The sequence below is a fragment of the Ranitomeya variabilis genome, chromosome 7 (genome assembly GCF_051348905.1).
Source record: "Ranitomeya variabilis isolate aRanVar5 chromosome 7, aRanVar5.hap1, whole genome shotgun sequence".
Classification (NCBI taxonomy): Eukaryota; Metazoa; Chordata; class Amphibia; order Anura; family Dendrobatidae; genus Ranitomeya; species Ranitomeya variabilis.
In genome coordinates this window covers 127,245,758-127,266,517 of record NC_135238.1, presented here as the reverse complement: position 1 = coordinate 127,266,517, position 20,760 = coordinate 127,245,758, and the positions used below count along the sequence as shown (strand labels likewise).

At 49.3% G+C, this 20,760-nt stretch overlaps 1 protein-coding gene across 1 annotated transcript in view; it reads left to right on the top strand.

The window, feature by feature from the left end:
- The window catches only part of LOC143786372 (protein unc-93 homolog A-like), a 270,274-nt gene extending 251,525 nt beyond the window's left edge, over nucleotides 1-18,749 (top strand). The window contains exon 9 of the mRNA XM_077275711.1: nucleotides 18,308-18,749. Within this exon, the coding sequence (XP_077131826.1) occupies nucleotides 18,308-18,561 (254 nt within the window). The 3' untranslated portion in view covers nucleotides 18,562-18,749. The remainder of the gene's footprint in view (nucleotides 1-18,307) is intronic.
- The last annotated feature ends 2,011 nt before the right edge of the window (nucleotides 18,750-20,760 follow it).

The window sequence follows — 20,760 nt, the reverse complement described above, 5'->3', positions numbered from 1 at the left end:
AAGGACCTGGCCACCAGATCTCTGGTGCCAAAAATTCCCGGGTGCCCTGCCAACACTGAGGAATGAACCTCGGAAATGACTCTGCTGGTCCATTTAGCAGGCACAAACAATCTGTCAGATGGACAAGAGTCAGGCCTACCAGCCTGAAATCTCTGCAACACACGCCGCAGATCAGGAGAAATAGCTGACAAGATAACTCCTTCCTTAAGAATACCCACAGGTTCAGCGACTCCAGGAGCATCAGGCACAAAGCTCCTAGACAGAGCATCGGCCTTCACATTCTTAGAACCTGGTAAATACGAGACCACAAAGTCAAAACGGGAGAAAAACAATGACCAGCGGGCCTGTCTAGGATTCAGGCGTTTAGCAGACTCGAGATACATCAGATTTTTGTGATCAGTCAAGACCACCACACGATGCTTAGCACCCTCGAGCCAATGACGCCACTCCTCAAATGCCCACTTCATGGCCAACAACTCCCGATTGCCCACATCATAATTTCGCTCTGCAGGCGAAAACTTCCTAGAGAAAAAGGCACAAGGTCTCATAGTAGAGCAACCAGGACCTCTCTGAGACAAAACGGCCCCTGCCCCAATCTCCGAAGCATCCACCTCAACCTGAAAGGGCAGTGAGACATCAGGCTGGCACAAAACAGGCGCCGAAGTAAACCGGCGTTTCAACTCCTGGAAAGCCTCCACGGCAGCAGGAGCCCAGTTAGCTACATCAGAGCCTTTCTTGGTCATATCCGTCAATGGTTTAACAACGCTAGAAAAATTTGCGATAAAACGACGGTAGAAGTTAGCAAAACCCAAGAACTTCTGAAGACTCTTAACTGACGAGGGTTGAGTCCAATCATGAATAGCTCGGACCTTGACTGGGTCCATCTCCACAGCAGAAGGGGAAAAAATGAACCCCAAAAAGGGAACCCTCTGTACACCAAAGAGACACTTTGAGCCTTTAACAAACAAAGAATTTTCACGCAAAATCTTAAAAACCATCCTGACCTGCTCCACATGCGAGTCCCAATCATCAGAAAAAAACAGAATATCATCCAGATAAACAATCAAAAATTTATCCAGATACTTCCGGAAAATGTCATGCATGAAGGACTGAAAAACTGAAGGTGCATTAGAGAGCCCAAATGGCATCACCAGGTACTCAAAATGACCTTCGGGCGTATTGAATGCGGTTTTCCATTCATCGCCTTGCTTAATGCGCACAAGGTTGTACGCACCACGAAGGTCTATCTTGGTGAACCACTTGGCACCTTTAATCCGGGCAAACAAGTCTGACAACAGCGGCAAAGGATACTGAAATTTGACAGTGATCTTGTTTAAAAGCCGATAGTCAATACAAGGCCTCAAAGATCCGTCCTTTTTGGCCACAAAAAAGAATCCCGCACCAAGAGGGGAAGAAGAAGGACGGATATGCCCCTTCTCAAGAGACTCCTTGATATATGAACGCATCGCGGTATGTTCAGGTACCGACAAATTAAACAGTCTCCCCTTAGGAAACTTACTGCCAGGAATCAAATCTATTGCACAGTCACATTCCCTATGAGGAGGCAGTGCACTGGACTTAGACTCGCTGAAGACATCCTGATAATCAGACAAATACGCCGGAACTTCCGAAGGCGTAGAAGAAGCAATAGACAAGGGCAGGGAATCTCCATGAATTCCATGGCAGCCCCAACTTGACACCGACATTGCCTTCCAGTCCAAGACTGGATTATGGGTCTGTAACCATGGTAAACCCAAAACAACCAAATCATGCATCTTATGCAGAACAAGAAAACGTATCACCTCCCGATGTTCGGGAGTCATGCACATGGTAACCTGTGTCCAAAACTGCGGTTTATTTTTTGCCAAAGGCGTAGCATCAATACCCCTAAGAGGGATAGGATTTTCTAATGGCTCCAGAACAAAACCGCAACGCTTGGCAAATGACAGATCCATTAGACTCAGGGCAGCACCTGAGTCTACAAACGCCATGACAGGATATGATGACAGTGAGCAAATCAAAGTTACAGATAGAATAAATTTAGGTTGCAAATTACCAATGGCGACAGGACTAACAACCCTAGTAAGACGTTTAGAGCATGCTGAGATAACATGTGTAGAATCACCACAGTAGTAACACAAGCCATTCTGGCGTCTATGAATTTTCCGCTCATTTCTAGTCAGGATTCTATCACATTGCATTAAATCAGGTGCCTGTTCAGACAACACCATGAGGGAATTTGCGGTTTTGCGCTCCCGCAACCGCCGGTCGATTTGAATTGCCAGGGCCATGGAATCATTCAGACCTGTGGGAATGGGAAAACCCACCATCACATTCTTAATGGCTTCAGAAAGGCCATTTCTGAAATTTGCAGCCAATGCACACTCGTTCCACTGGGTCAGCACGGACCATTTCCAAAATTTTTGGCAATACACTTCAGCCTCGTCCTGGCCCTGAGACATAGCCAGCAAGGCTTTTTCTGCCTGAATCTCAAGATTGGGTTCCTCATAAAGCAAACCGAGCGCCAGAAAAAACGCATCAATATCAGCCAATGCCGGATCTCCTGGCGCCAGCGAGAAGGCCCAATCCTGAGGGTCGCCCCGTAAAAAAGAAATAACAATTTTCACTTGCTGAGCGGAGTCTCCAGATGAACAGGGTCTCAGGGACAAAAACAATTTACAATTATTCCTGAAATTTCTAAATTTAAATCGGTCTCCGGAAAACAGTTCAGGAATCGGTATCTTAGGTTCTGACATAGGATTTCTGATAACATAATCTTGTATGCCCTGCACACGAGCAGTAAGCTGGTCCACACCTGTAATCAAGGTCTGGACATTCATGTCTGCAGCAAACACAAGCCACTCAGAGGTAAAGGGGAAAAGAAAAAAAAAAATGAGAAAAAGAAAAAAAAAACTCAGAATTTTCTTTCTTATAATCCCGCTTCTGCAATGCATTTAACATTTAATACTGGCCTGGCAAACTGTTATGACCCCAATGGCGAGGGTCTCAGAGAAATAGGTAAGTCTGCGAAGTACAAAAATCCAGCTCATAGGGCAGTGGTAACTGGGTTGACCATATATCTACTCCTAACGCCAACACTAGAAGTAGCCGGGGAACATGCCTACGTTGGTCGCTAGATGTCTCGCGCCAGCCAGAGGACTAACTACCCCTAGAAGAGGAAAACAAAGACCTCTCTTGCCTCCAGATAATAGACCCCAAAAGTTGGATACAAGCCCCAGACAAATAATAACGGTGAGGTAAGAGGAAATGACAAACACAGAGATGAACTAGGTTTAGCAAAGAGAGGCCCACTTACTAATAGCAGAATGTAGTAAGATAACTTATATGGTCAACAAAAACCCTATCAAAATTCCACACTGGAAATTCAAGAACCCCCGAACCGTCTAACGGCCCGAGGGGAGAACTCCAGCCTCCCTAGAGCTTCCAGCAAGGTTAGGATACAGATTATGTACAAGCTGGACAAAAATGCAAACAAAAACAAATAGCAAAAAGCAAGAAAGCAGACTTAGCTTAATCTAGCAGGAACCAGGATCAGTAGACAAGAGCACAACAGATTAGCTCTGATTACAACGTTGCCAGGCATTGAACTGAAGGTCCAGGGAGCTTATATAGCAACACCCCTGAACTAACGGCCCAGGTGAGCATACAAGGGATGACTGACATACCCAGAGTCAAATCACTAGTAACCACTAGAGGGAGCCAAAAAGCAAATTCACAACACACACTCAGCCACACTCACACAGTACAGCCACAGTCACACAGTACAGCCATATGCAGTACAACCACACTAAGCCGCATTCACACAGTACAGCCACACTCACACAGAACAGCCACACTCAGCCGCACTCACACAGTACAGCCGCACTCAGCCGCACTCACACAGTACAGCCGCACTCAGCCGCACTCACACAGTACAGCCGCACTCAGCCACACTCACACAGTACAGCCGCACTCACACAGTACAGCCAAACTCATGGAGTACAGCCACACTCACCCGCACTCACGCAGTACAGCCACACTCACCACACTCACACAGTACAGCCACACTCACGCAGTACAGCCACACTCACCCGCACTCACACAGTACAGCCACACAGAACAGCCACACTCAGCCGCACTCACACTGTACAGCCACACGCAGTACAGCCATAGTCAGCCGCACTCACACAGTACAGCCACACTCACACAGTACAGCTACACTCGCACAGTACAGCTACAGTCGCACAGTACAGCCACACTCGCATGGTAGAGCCACACTCAGCTGCACTAAAGCAGTAGAGCCACACTCAGCCGCACTCACGCAGTACAGCCATACTCAGCCGCACTCACAGAGTATAGCCACACAGTACAGCCACACTCACACAGTACAGCCACACTCAGCCACACTCACACAGTACAGCCACACTCAGCCACACTCACACAGTACAGCCACACTCACGGAGTACAGCCACACTCACCCGCACTCACGCAGTACAGCCACACTCAGCCACACTCACACAGTACAGCCACACTCAGCCACACTCACACAGTACACTCACGCAGTACAGCCACACTCACGCAGTACAGCCACACTCAGCCGCACACACACAGTACAGCCACACGCAGTACAGCCACACTCAGCCACACTCCCACAGTACAGCCACACTCGCACAGTAGAGCCACACTTAGCTGCACTAAAGCAGTAGAGCCACACTCAGCCGCACTCACGCAGTACAGCCACACTCAGCCACACTCACACAGTACAGTCACACTCACACAGTACAGCCACACTCACGGAGTACAGCCACACTCACCCGCACTCACGCAGTACAGCTACACTGAGCCGCACTCACACAGTACAGCCACACTCAGCCACACTCACACAGTACAGCCACACTCACGCAGTACAGCCACACTGACCCGCACTCACGCAGTACAGCCACACTGACCCGCACTCACGCAGTACAGCCACACTCAGCCGCACTCACAGAGTACAGCCACACGCAGTACAGCCACACTCAGCCGCACTCACACAGTACAGCCACACTCACACAGTACAGCCACACTCGCACAGTACAGCTACACTCACACAGTACAGCCACACTTGCACAGTATAGCCACACTCAGCTGCACTAAAGCAGTAGAGCCACACTCAGCCGCACTCACGCAGTACAGCCACACTCAGCCGCACTCACACAGTACAGCCACACAGTACAGCCACACTCACACAGTACAGCCACACTCAGCCACACTCACACAGTACAGCCACACTCAGCCGCACTCACACAGTACAGCCACACAGTACATCCACACTCAGGCAGTACAGCCACACTCACCTGCACTCACGCAGTACAGCCACACTCAGCCGCACTCACACAGTACAGCCACACTTACACAGTACAGCCACACTCACACAGTACAGCCACACTCAGCCGCACTCACGCAGTACAGCCACACTCAGTCAAACTCACGCAGTAGAGCCACACTCAGCCACACTCACACAGTACAGCCACAGTCACACAGTACAGCCATATGCAGTACAACCACACTCAGCCGCATTCACACAGTACAGCCACACTCACACAGAACAGCCACACTCAGCCGCACTCACACAGTACAGCCGCACTCAGCCGCATTCACACAGTACAGCCACACTCACACAGAACAGCCACACTCAGCTGCACTCACACAGTACAGCCACACTCACCCGCACTCACGCAGTACAGCCACACTCACCACACTCACACAGTACAGCCACACTCACGCAGTACAGCCACACTCACCCGCACTCACACAGTACAGCCACACAGTACAGCCACACTCAGCCGCACTCACACTGTACAGCCACACGCAGTACAGCCACAGTCAGCCGCACTCACACAGTACAGCCACACTCACACAGTACAGCTACACTCGCACAGTACAGCTACAGTCGCACAGTACAGCCACACTCGCATGGTAGAGCCACACTCAGCTGCACTAAAGCAGTAGAGCCACACTCAGCCGCACTCACGCAGTACAGCCATACTCAGCCGCACTCACACAGTATAGCCACACAGTACAGCCACACTCACACAGTACAGCCACACTCAGCCACACTCACACAGTACAGCCACACTCACGGAGTACAGCCACACTCACCCGCACTCACGCAGTACAGCCACACTCAGCCACACTCAGACAGTACAGCCACACTCAGCCACACTCACACAGTACACTCACGCAGTACAGCCACACTCACGCAGTACAGCCACATTCAGCCGCACTCACACAGTACAGCCACACGCAGTACAGCCACACTCAGCCACACTCCCACAGTACAGCCACACTCGCACAGTAGAGCCACACTCAGCTGCACTAAAGCAGTAGAGCCACAGTCAGCCGCACTCACGCAGTACAGCCACACTCAGCCACACTCACACAGTACAGTCACACTCACACAGTACAGCCACACTCACGGAGTACAGCCACACTCACCCGCACTCACGCAGTACAGCTACACTGAGCCGCACTCACACAGTACAGCCACACTCAGCCACACTCACACAGTACAGCCACACTCACGCAGTACAGCCACACTGACCCGCACTCACGCAGTACAGCCACACTGACCCGCACTCACGCAGTACAGCCACACTCAGCCGCACTCACAGAGTACAGCCACACGCAGTACAGCCACACTCAGCCGCACTCACACAGTACAGCCACACTCACACAGTACAGCCACACTCGCACAGTACAGCTACACTCACACAGTACAGCCACACTTGCACAGTAGAGCCACACTCAGCTGCACTAAAGCAGTAGAGCCACACTCAGCCGCACTCACGCAGTACAGCCACACTCAGCCGCACTCACACAGTACAGCCACACAGTACAGCCACACTCACACAGTACAGCCACACTCAGCCACACTCACACAGTACAGCCACACTCAGCCGCACACACACAGTACAGCCACACAGTACAGCCACACTCACACAGTACATCCACACTCAGGCAGTACAGCCACACTCACCTGCACTCACGCAGTACAGCCACACTCAGCCGCACTCACACAGTACAGCCACACTTACACAGTACAGCCACACTCACACAGTACAGCCACACTCAGCCGCACTCACGCAGTACAGCCACACTCAGTCAAACTCACGCAGTAGAGCCACACTCAGCCACACTCACACAGTACAGCCACAGTCACACAGTACAGCCATATGCAGTACAACCACACTCAGCCGCATTCACACAGTACAGCCACACTCACACAGAACAGCCACACTCAGCCGCACTCACACAGTACAGCCGCACTCAGCCGCATTCACACAGTACAGCCACACTCACACAGAACAGCCACACTCAGCCGCACTCACACAGTACAGCCGCACTCAGCCGCATTCACACAGTACAGCCACACTCACACAGAACAGCCACACTCAGCCGCACTCACACAGTACAGCCGCACTCAGCCGCACTCACACAGTACAGCCGCACTCAGCCACACTCACACAGTACAGCCACACTCACACAGTACAGCCACACTCAGCCACACTCACACAGTACAGCCACACTCAGCCACACTCACACAGTACAGCCACACTCACGGAGTACAGCCACACTCACCCACACTCACGCAGTACAGCCACACTCAGCCACACTCACACAGTACAGCCACACTCAGCCACACTCACACAGTACACTCACGCAGTACAGCCACACTCACGCAGTACAGCCACACTCAGCCGCACTCACACAGTACAGCCACACGCAGTACAGCCACACTCAGCCACACTCCCACAGTACAGCCACACTCGCAGAGTAGAGCCACACTCAGCTGCACTAAAGCAGTAGAGCCACACTCAGCCGCACTCACGCAGTACAGCCACACTCAGCCACACTCACACAGTACAGCCACACTCAGCCGCACTCACACAGTACAGCCACACTCATACAGTACAGCCACACTCACCCGCACTCACGCAGTACAGCCACACTCAGCCGCACTCACACAGTACAGCCACACTCACACAGTACAGCCACACTCACGCAGTACAGCCACACTCACCCGCACTCACGCAGTACAGCCACACTCAGCCGCACTCACACAGTACAGCCACACTCACACAGTACAGCCACACTCACACAGTACAGCTACACTCACACAGTACAGCCACACTCAGCCACACTCACACAGTACAGCCACACTCAGCCGCACTCACACAGAACAGCCACAGAGTACAGCCACACTCACACAGTACAGCCACACTCAGGCAGTACAGCCACACTCAGCCGCACTCACGCAGTACAGCCACATTCAGCTGCAGTCACACAGTACAGCCACACTCACACAGTACAGCCACATTCATGCAGTACAGCCACACTCAGCCGCACTTACGCAGTACTGCCACACTCAGCCACACTCACACAGTACAGCCACACTCAGCCACACTCACACAGTTCAACCACATGCAGTTCAGCCACACTCAGCCGCACTCGAACAGTAGAGCCACACTCGCACAGTACACAGTAGAGCCACACTCAGCCGCACTCATGCAGTAGAGCCAAACTCAGCCGAACTCACGCAGTACATCCACACTCAGCTGCATTCACATAGTACAGCCACACAGTACAGCCACACTCACGCAGTACAGCCACACTCAGCCACACTCACACAGTACAGCCACACTCAGCTGCACTCACGCAGGACAGCCACACGCAGTAGAGCCACACTCTGCCGAACTCACGCAGTACATCCACACTCAGCCGCACTCACACAGTACAGCCACACAGTACTGCCACACTCATGCAGTACAGCCACACTCAGCCACACTCACACAGTACAGCCACACTCAGCCGCACTCACGCAGTTCAGCCACATGCAGCCACACTCACGCAGTACAGCCACACTCACACAGTACAGCCACACTCAGCCGCACTCACGCAGTACAGCCACACTCAGCCACACTCACACAGTACAGCCACACTCGCACAGTACAGTCACACTCAGCCGCACTCGTGCAGTACAGCCACACTCAGTTGAACTCACGCAGTAGAGCCACACTCAGCCGCACTCACGCAGTAGAGCCACACTCAGCCACACTCGCACAGTACAGCCACACTCAGCCACATTCACACAGTACAGCCACACTCACACAGTACAGCCACACTCACACAGTACAGCCACACTCAGCCACACTCACACAGTACAGCCACACTCAGCCACACTCACACAGTACAGCCACACTCACGGAGTACAGCCACACTCACCCGCACTCACGCAGTACAGCCACACTCAGCCACACTCACACAGTACAGGCACACTCAGCCACACTCACACAGTACACTCACGCAGTACAGCCACACTCACGCAGTACAGCCACACTCAGCCGCACACACACAGTACAGCCACACGCAGTACAGCCACACTCAGCCACACTCCCACAGTACAGCCACACTCGCACAGTAGAGCCACACTTAGCTGCACTAAAGCAGTAGAGCCACACTCAGCCGCACTCACGCAGTACAGCCACACTCAGCCACACTCACACAGTACAGTCACACTCACACAGTACAGCCACACTCACGGAGTACAGCCACACTCACCCGCACTCACGCAGTACAGCTACACTGAGCCGCACTCACACAGTACAGCCACACTCAGCCACACTCACACAGTACAGCCACACTCACGCAGTACAGCCACACTGACCCGCACTCACGCAGTACAGCCACACTGACCCGCACTCACGCAGTACAGCCACACTCAGCCGCACTCACAGAGTACAGCCACACGCAGTACAGCCACACTCAGCCGCACTCACACAGTACAGCCACACTCACACAGTACAGCCACACTCGCACAGTACAGCTACACTCACACAGTACAGCCACACTTGCACAGTATAGCCACACTCAGCTGCACTAAAGCAGTAGAGCCACACTCAGCCGCACTCACGCAGTACAGCCACACTCAGCCGCACTCACACAGTACAGCCACACAGTACAGCCACACTCACACAGTACAGCCACACTCAGCCACACTCACACAGTACAGCCACACTCAGCCGCACTCACACAGTACAGCCACACAGTACATCCACACTCAGGCAGTACAGCCACACTCACCTGCACTCACGCAGTACAGCCACACTCAGCCGCACTCACACAGTACAGCCACACTTACACAGTACAGCCACACTCACACAGTACAGCCACACTCAGCCGCACTCACGCAGTACAGCCACACTCAGTCAAACTCACGCAGTAGAGCCACACTCAGCCACACTCACACAGTACAGCCACAGTCACACAGTACAGCCATATGCAGTACAACCACACTCAGCCGCATTCACACAGTACAGCCACACTCACACAGAACAGCCACACTCAGCCGCACTCACACAGTACAGCCGCACTCAGCCGCATTCACACAGTACAGCCACACTCACACAGAACAGCCACACTCAGCTGCACTCACACAGTACAGCCACACTCACCCGCACTCACGCAGTACAGCCACACTCACCACACTCACACAGTACAGCCACACTCACGCAGTACAGCCACACTCACCCGCACTCACACAGTACAGCCACACAGTACAGCCACACTCAGCCGCACTCACACTGTACAGCCACACGCAGTACAGCCACAGTCAGCCGCACTCACACAGTACAGCCACACTCACACAGTACAGCTACACTCGCACAGTACAGCTACAGTCGCACAGTACAGCCACACTCGCATGGTAGAGCCACACTCAGCTGCACTAAAGCAGTAGAGCCACACTCAGCCGCACTCACGCAGTACAGCCATACTCAGCCGCACTCACACAGTATAGCCACACAGTACAGCCACACTCACACAGTACAGCCACACTCAGCCACACTCACACAGTACAGCCACACTCACGGAGTACAGCCACACTCACCCGCACTCACGCAGTACAGCCACACTCAGCCACACTCAGACAGTACAGCCACACTCAGCCACACTCACACAGTACACTCACGCAGTACAGCCACACTCACGCAGTACAGCCACATTCAGCCGCACTCACACAGTACAGCCACACGCAGTACAGCCACACTCAGCCACACTCCCACAGTACAGCCACACTCGCACAGTAGAGCCACACTCAGCTGCACTAAAGCAGTAGAGCCACAGTCAGCCGCACTCACGCAGTACAGCCACACTCAGCCACACTCACACAGTACAGTCACACTCACACAGTACAGCCACACTCACGGAGTACAGCCACACTCACCCGCACTCACGCAGTACAGCTACACTGAGCCGCACTCACACAGTACAGCCACACTCAGCCACACTCACACAGTACAGCCACACTCACGCAGTACAGCCACACTGACCCGCACTCACGCAGTACAGCCACACTGACCCGCACTCACGCAGTACAGCCACACTCAGCCGCACTCACAGAGTACAGCCACACGCAGTACAGCCACACTCAGCCGCACTCACACAGTACAGCCACACTCACACAGTACAGCCACACTCGCACAGTACAGCTACACTCACACAGTACAGCCACACTTGCACAGTAGAGCCACACTCAGCTGCACTAAAGCAGTAGAGCCACACTCAGCCGCACTCACGCAGTACAGCCACACTCAGCCGCACTCACACAGTACAGCCACACAGTACAGCCACACTCACACAGTACAGCCACACTCAGCCACACTCACACAGTACAGCCACACTCAGCCGCACACACACAGTACAGCCACACAGTACAGCCACACTCACACAGTACATCCACACTCAGGCAGTACAGCCACACTCACCTGCACTCACGCAGTACAGCCACACTCAGCCGCACTCACACAGTACAGCCACACTTACACAGTACAGCCACACTCACACAGTACAGCCACACTCAGCCGCACTCACGCAGTACAGCCACACTCAGTCAAACTCACGCAGTAGAGCCACACTCAGCCACACTCACACAGTACAGCCACAGTCACACAGTACAGCCATATGCAGTACAACCACACTCAGCCGCATTCACACAGTACAGCCACACTCACACAGAACAGCCACACTCAGCCGCACTCACACAGTACAGCCGCACTCAGCCGCATTCACACAGTACAGCCACACTCACACAGAACAGCCACACTCAGCCGCACTCACACAGTACAGCCGCACTCAGCCGCATTCACACAGTACAGCCACACTCACACAGAACAGCCACACTCAGCCGCACTCACACAGTACAGCCGCACTCAGCCGCACTCACACAGTACAGCCGCACTCAGCCACACTCACACAGTACAGCCACACTCACACAGTACAGCCACACTCAGCCACACTCACACAGTACAGCCACACTCAGCCACACTCACACAGTACAGCCACACTCACGGAGTACAGCCACACTCACCCACACTCACGCAGTACAGCCACACTCAGCCACACTCACACAGTACAGCCACACTCAGCCACACTCACACAGTACACTCACGCAGTACAGCCACACTCACGCAGTACAGCCACACTCAGCCGCACTCACACAGTACAGCCACACGCAGTACAGCCACACTCAGCCACACTCCCACAGTACAGCCACACTCGCAGAGTAGAGCCACACTCAGCTGCACTAAAGCAGTAGAGCCACACTCAGCCGCACTCACGCAGTACAGCCACACTCAGCCACACTCACACAGTACAGCCACACTCAGCCGCACTCACACAGTACAGCCACACTCATACAGTACAGCCACACTCACCCGCACTCACGCAGTACAGCCACACTCAGCCGCACTCACACAGTACAGCCACACTCACACAGTACAGCCACACTCACGCAGTACAGCCACACTCACCCGCACTCACGCAGTACAGCCACACTCAGCCGCACTCACACAGTACAGCCACACTCACACAGTACAGCCACACTCACACAGTACAGCTACACTCACACAGTACAGCCACACTCAGCCACACTCACACAGTACAGCCACACTCAGCCGCACTCACACAGAACAGCCACAGAGTACAGCCACACTCACACAGTACAGCCACACTCAGGCAGTACAGCCACACTCAGCCGCACTCACGCAGTACAGCCACATTCAGCTGCAGTCACACAGTACAGCCACACTCACACAGTACAGCCACATTCATGCAGTACAGCCACACTCAGCCGCACTTACGCAGTACTGCCACACTCAGCCACACTCACACAGTACAGCCACACTCAGCCACACTCACACAGTTCAACCACATGCAGTTCAGCCACACTCAGCCGCACTCGAACAGTAGAGCCACACTCGCACAGTAGAGCCACACTCAGCCGCACTCATGCAGTAGAGCCAAACTCAGCCGAACTCACGCAGTACATCCACACTCAGCTGCATTCACATAGTACAGCCACACAGTACAGCCACACTCACGCAGTACAGCCACACTCAGCCACACTCACACAGTACAGCCACACTCAGCTGCACTCACGCAGGACAGCCACACGCAGTAGAGCCACACTCTGCCGAACTCACGCAGTACATCCACACTCAGCCGCACTCACACAGTACAGCCACACAGTACTGCCACACTCATGCAGTACAGCCACACTCAGCCACACTCACACAGTACAGCCACACTCAGCCGCACTCACGCAGTTCAGCCACATGCAGCCACACTCACGCAGTACAGCCACACTCACACAGTACAGCCACACTCAGCCGCACTCACGCAGTACAGCCACACTCAGCCACACTCACACAGTACAGCCACACTCGCACAGTACAGTCACACTCAGCCGCACTCGTGCAGTACAGCCACACTCAGTTGAACTCACGCAGTAGAGCCACACTCAGCCGCACTCACGCAGTAGAGCCACACTCAGCCACACTCGCACAGTACAGCCACACTCAGCCACATTCACACAGTACAGACACACTCAGCTGCACTCAGGCAGTACAGCCGTGCTCAGTATAGTCGAACTCATGCAGTACAGCTGCGCTCAGTATAGTCGAACTCATGCAGTACAGCCACGCTCAGTATAGCCACACTCAGGCAGTACAGCTGTGCTCAGTATAGCTGCACTTAGGCAGTACGGCCGCGCTCAGTATAGCCACACTCAGGCAGTACAGCCGCGCTCAGTATAGCCGCACTCAGGCAGTACAGCCATGCTCAGTATAGCCGCATTCAGGCAGTACAGCCATGCTCAGTATAGCCGCATTCAGGCAGTACAGCCACTCAGTATAACCGCAGTCAGGCAGTACGGCCACGCTCAGTATAGCCGCACTCATGCAGTACAGCCGCGCTCAGTATAGCCACACTCATGCAGTACAGCCACACTCAGCCGCACTCAGGCAGTACAGCCGCGCTCAGTATAGCCGCACTCAAGCAGTACAGCCGTGCTCAGTATAGCCGCATTCAGGCAGTACAGCCACTCAGTATAGCCGCAGTCAGGCATTACAGCCGCGCTCAGTATAGCCACACTCATGCAGTACAGCCGCGCTCAGTATAGCCGCACTCAGGCAGTACAGCCACACTCAGCCACACTCAGGCAGTACAGCCGCGCTCAGTATAGCCGCACTTAGGCAGTACGGCCGCGTTCAGTATAGCCGCACTCAGGCAGTACTGCCGCGCTCAGTATAGCCGCACTCAGGCAGTACAGCCGCGCTCAGTATAGCAGCATTCAGGCAGTACAGCCACTCAGTATAGTGGCAGTCAGGCAGTACAGTCCGTTCAGAATAGCCGCACTCAGGCAGTACAGCCGCGCTCAGTATAGCTGCACTCAGGCAGTACAGCCACGCTCAGTATAGCCGCACTCACGTAGTACAGCCGCGCTCAGTATAGCCGCACTCAGGCAGTACAGCTGCACTCAGTATAGCCGCACTCAGGCAGTCCAGGCGCACTCAGTATAGCTGCACTCAGGCAGTACAGCCGCTCTCAATATAGCTGCACTCAGGCAGCACAGCCGCACTCAGGCAGGATAGCCACACTCAGGCAGGATAGCTGCACTCAGGCAGTACAGCCGCACTCAGTATAGCCACACTCAAGCATTAAAGTCGCACTCAGGCAGTTCAACATGCACTCAGTATAGCCGCACTGAGGCAGTACAGCCGCACTCAGCACAGTCGCACTCAGCACAGCCGCACTCGGGCAGAAGAGCCGGAGAGAGAAAGATGGGAGCAACATATGGCAGAATGGAAACAGGAACAGGCAGAATGGGTGCAGCTCATTACAACAGAATGGGGGCACAGGATGAGAGCAGCACATGACAGAATGGTTGCACAGGATGGGGGCACCACATGACAAAAAGGGGGCGCGGGATGGGAAAAGCACAAGACAGAATGGTTGCATACGATGGTAGCACCACATGACAGGATGAGAGCAGCACATGACAAGATGGGGGCGCAGGATGGGAGCACATGACAGGATGGGGGTGCAGGATGGAGCAGCACATGACAGGATGGGGGAGCAAGATGGGAGCAGCACATACCAGGATGGAGATCTTATACCAATATAAATGCTCGCCACCCGGGCGTAGAACAAGTTCAATATCTAGTTAAGTTATATTGGAATAGAGAAGGTATTTAAACCAGCCAGAGGCAGAGATTCTAAAATAAAAATACTAAACACGGAATCCTACTCGATCTTTAAACTGCAAACAAGAACACCACAGGGTCTTAAAAGACACAACTTAATTTTACAGTTTAACTAGCATTGCACTAGTCTCATCACGTGTTTCAGTTTCTAATATTTAAAACTTTTTCATTCAATTTTAATTCAAGTTGCTATTCATATTATCCATTCATTTAGATACAACAGAAGGACTTTTTTTTTAGATCATCTTTTCTCTCCATACAACACAGGGTTAACTCACAAACTAAGACCACCTAATTATCTGACACACAGATGCTTGGAGAAAGTTATTTATATGCAATTGAAAATAGAAGTTTACATACACTATGTAAAAAGACATATACATGTTTTTCTCAATATCTGACATGAAATTAAAATAAACTTTTCTCATTTTTGGTCAATTAGGATTACCATAATTATTAATATTTGCCAAATGCCATAATAATGAGAAAGATAATATTTTAAGGCATTTTTATTACTTACTGCAAAGTCAAAAGTTTACATGTACTAAGACTACTATGCCCTTAAACAATTATGGACTGCCCATTTGATGATGTCATGTGTTTGGAATCTTCTGTTTTTTTACAACATCTGAGTTAATTAGAAACAAACTTGTTGGATGTATTTTAATGCACACCTGAAATGCACTGCTTTTTTGTGTAGCATCATGGCAAAGTCTAAAGAAATCATCCAAGAGAATTATGGACTTGCACAAGTCTGGCTCATACTTAGGTACAATTTCAAGACACCTGAAGGTGCCTCACTTATCTGTACAAACAATTATATGCAAGTACAAACAAGATGGGAATGTCCAGCCATTACACCCCTCAGAAAGGTGAAGAGTTCTATGCCCCAGAGATGAATGTGCTTTGGTTCAACATGTGCATATCATCCCAAGGACAAAGACCTTAATGTTTGGAGACATGACCTGTGATCTCATGAAACTAAAATTGAACTTTTTGGGCATAATGACTATTTTTACATTTGGAGGAAAAAGGGAGAAGCTTGGAAGCCTAAGAACACCATCCCAACTGTGAAACGCGGAAGTGGCAACATCATGTTGTGAGGTTGTTTTGCTGCAGGAGGGACTGATGCACTTTACAAAATAGATGGCATCATGAGAAAAGAAGATTATGTGTCATAACTGAAGCAACATCTCAAGACATCAGCCAGGAAGTTAAAGCTTGGGCGGAAATGGGTCTTCCAAATGACAACAACCAGAAGCATATATTCGCTCATCACTACTCGCTACATGTTCCACCATTGTTCACATTAGCTGCAGTTTTACATCTCTGCATGGTGGACCCCAGGTTGCAATTGCACTTGTTTATTATATTTATTTAGTGCAATCTGCCAACCCTAACACCATCTCTAATTATAAGTTCTCCTGCAGGTAATAATGCAACCTACAGAGCACTCTTGTAGACAAAATGGCTGCTCGTGAAAGAATATATGGCAAAATGCTTGATGAAATAAAGATAAGGTGGCTAAGGCTACTTTCCAACATCAGTTATTTACCGTCAGGCAGAATCCGGCAAATTTAAAAAAAACGTATCCGGCACAAAATGTGAAAAATTGATGCGATGGATCAGTTTTTTTGCTGGATCTGTTTTTTTTTTTAAACCTGGGGACAGAGTTTGGATTTCCTGTTCGAGAGAGAGAGAGAGACTCCAGTATGGAAAATCCAGCAGCAGGGCATGCTTAATGTAAAAAAAACAGAATTACCTCATGTTTCATCAGTTTAGCGCCGCAACCGTCGCTGTGCGTTTTTTCGCCAGACAGAAAAAACGTTCCTCTGTATGTTTTCTCCGGCCGCCGGAAAACAAATTTTTGACGGATTCGGCAAAAAACAGATGAAACGTTAGGCCTTCCTGCGCAATCCGGTGCTATTACAACTCTATGAGAAAAAATCAGATCCGTTTTTTTCAAAATTCACCGGATTGTGCCTGACGGCAAGAACCTGATGTGTGAAAGTAGCCTAACCCTTTTAATGATAGACACAGGCCTCTAAATAATGTTATGGTATATTTTAACTGCCCATGTGCTACAAATCCAAGCTTAGATTTCTACTACAATTATGCCACTAGCTGGTGTAAATTCCAGGAAACTTTTCAGACCATGTCCTTTCAACTAAACAGCAACTTATTTTTTTCAAAAAAGGACAGAAGCAGCTGCACATTTTGGTGTAAAATGGAGAAAATGTGCAACTTTTTACAACTACTATTTTGGCATAGAGACACAGTAAAATAAATTCCCCTATTTGCTATTGTAAATGAGTTCACACATCAATGTTTGGTCACTATCCCGCATATAGTAATTGTTTCTAACCCAATGACCAAAGGGAAACAGAAATAGAGAAAAAGGAAAGATTTGCAATTTGGGACCATTCAAAGAAAATTTTAGTGCCAAATGCAAACATTTAACAGAGAGTCTATTAGTACCTGACACACAACCCATTCAGGTAGACTAAATATTATTATTACAACAAATGTAAACATGTTAGAGCCACAGCTTTAGAAAAGGCAGAAGCACAGTTCAATGTTTTGGTCTTATATCTAAATAACCTAGCAAAAGTCAAGTGGCTTGATGGTGTTCCCTCTCACACATTGCACCAAGGTCATATGCTCCCGTTCACCCCTTCCTGAGCTATAGTCAAATTTAATTGTAATCTACTATGTTTTATGTGCAGGATTTTATGGAATACTCTTTGAAGATAACAGAGAAGCAGCATTTGCCAATTATCTGCTTTGGAAATCCCTGGGATATGTGTTATCATTCGGATACAGTTCATTTTTAGGCATTTATGTAAAATTATGCATTTTGTTAGCAACTTTATTATTTGGAATGTTGCTTTATCTGATCATTGAGTACAAAGAATTTACGAAGACACAAATACAAGTACACTATTTTAAGGACATAGAAACTGTGAGTGAAAAAGTTTGAGAAAATAAAATGTTGTTTTTTATTGTTTCATATATTTTTTCTACACTCGGGTAAGTGATTTTACAACAAAAAGGCTTAGAAATTGGATGTCTCTTGAAAATATGACAATTCTCCATTTGTTCAGCTGTTATTTTTACATTATAATAAAAATGTTTTTTTCTTTTAAATAAAGAAAAAAATAATGTTTCTATTGTTTGTTTATGTGTGTTTTTGGTATCATGTAAACCAGTTGAGGGAAGATTGATTGCTCTAAGAGAAACAAGATAATAATCTTCTAGTTATGAACTATGAAAAATTACTTACTAAAGCACTTTTTTTGGTTTTGTAACCTCATTGAGCTTTGAACTTCATAGCTAGGTGTATGCAATCATGAGAAAATCTACTTAAAGTGGCCACTTGCAAGTTGTTCTCCTGTTTGAATCTCCTCCGAAGAGTGGCATCATGGGCTCCTCAAAACAACTGTCAAATGATCTGAAAACAAAGATTATTCAACATAGTTGTTCAGGGGAAGGATACAAAAAGCTGTCTCAGAGGTTTAACCTGTCAATTTCCACTGTGAGGAACATAGTACGGAAATGGAAGAACACAGGTACAGTTCTTGTTAAGGCCAGAAGTGGCAGGCCAAGAAAAATATCAGAAAGGCAGAGAAGAAGAATGGTGAGATCAGTCAAGGACAATCCTCAGGCCACCTCCAGAGATCTGCAGCATCAACTTGCTGCAGATGGTGTCACTGTGCATCGGTCAACTATACAACGCACTTTGCACAAGGAGAAGCTGTATGGGAGAGTGATGCGAAAGAAGCCGTTTCTGCAAGCACGCCACAAACAGAGTCCGCTGAGGTATACAAAAGCACATTTAGAGAAGCCAATTTCTTTTTGGAAGAAGGTCCTGTGGACTCATGAAACCAAGATTGAGTTGTTTGGTAATACAAAAAGGCGTTATGCATGGCGGCAAAAAAACACAGTGCGTTGTATAGTTGACCGATGCACAGTGACACCATCTGCAGCAAGTTGATGCTGCAGCTCTCTGGAGATTATCTGAGGATTGTCCTTGACTGATCTCACCATTCTTCTTCTCTGCCTTTCTGATGTTTTTCTTGGCCTGCCACTTCTGGCCTTAACAAGAACTGTACCTGTGTTCTTCCATTTCCGTACTATGTTCCTCACAGTGGAAATTGACAGGTTAAATCTCTGAGACAGCTTTTTGTATCCTTCCCCTGAACAACTATGTTGAATAATCTTTGTTTTCAGATCATTTGACAGTTGTTTTGAGGAGCCCATGATGCCACTCTTCAGAGGAGATTCAAACAGGAGAACAACTTGCAAGTGGCCACTTTAAGTAGATTTTCTCATGATTGCATACACCTAGCTATGAAGTTCAAAGCTCAATGAGGTTACAAAACCAAAAAAAGTGCTTTAGTAAGTCAGTAAAAAGTAGGTAGGAGTATTTAAAACAAGAACATGATAAGGGTGCCCATACTTATGCACCTGTAAAATTTTGTTTGAATGCAGATTGCACATTTTCTGTTAGTACAATAAACCTCATTTCAAGGCAGAAACATTACTGTGTCCAGCAGTTATTAGATATCTGAAACTGAAATAGCTGTTGCAAAAAAAACAATTTTTATAAAACATTAAGCTTAAGATTAATAGGGGTGCCCAAACTTTTTCATATGACTGTATATAAGCAAAAGTAAAAAAATCTAAATAGTACTCAAAAGTGCAAGTGCAATCCATATATCAGGTGCTAAACGTTTTATTAAAAAATATGCAAATAAAAATAGAGTAACAAAAAGACACCAGGGCTGTAAAAAAGATAACACACACTATTATGTGCCCTTGGGGTCAAGAAATAAAATTTAGATATATTAAGGCAAACTAGATCATGCATTATGAATGTACCCATACCCAATTTCCATTGTCTCAAGACAAAGCAGACATATACAGTACATGGGATATGGATGAAAGATTGTCGTTTTTATTATGGATGAAAAACTGACAATTTTTCATACCGTTGTCGAAAGCTGGCCTTATTTGCAGCAGACAGTCTGTGAGATTCACTGGCAGGACTTGAAAGCAGGTATTAATGTGCTTCACACAGCAGCTCTTCTCCTGTAGTTATTCAATTTCTGGATGGCTCCTTGCTCTTTCAATTAAGACTACCTGTTTTCCTGATTGGCTCCACCCTGTGTTTTTTTGA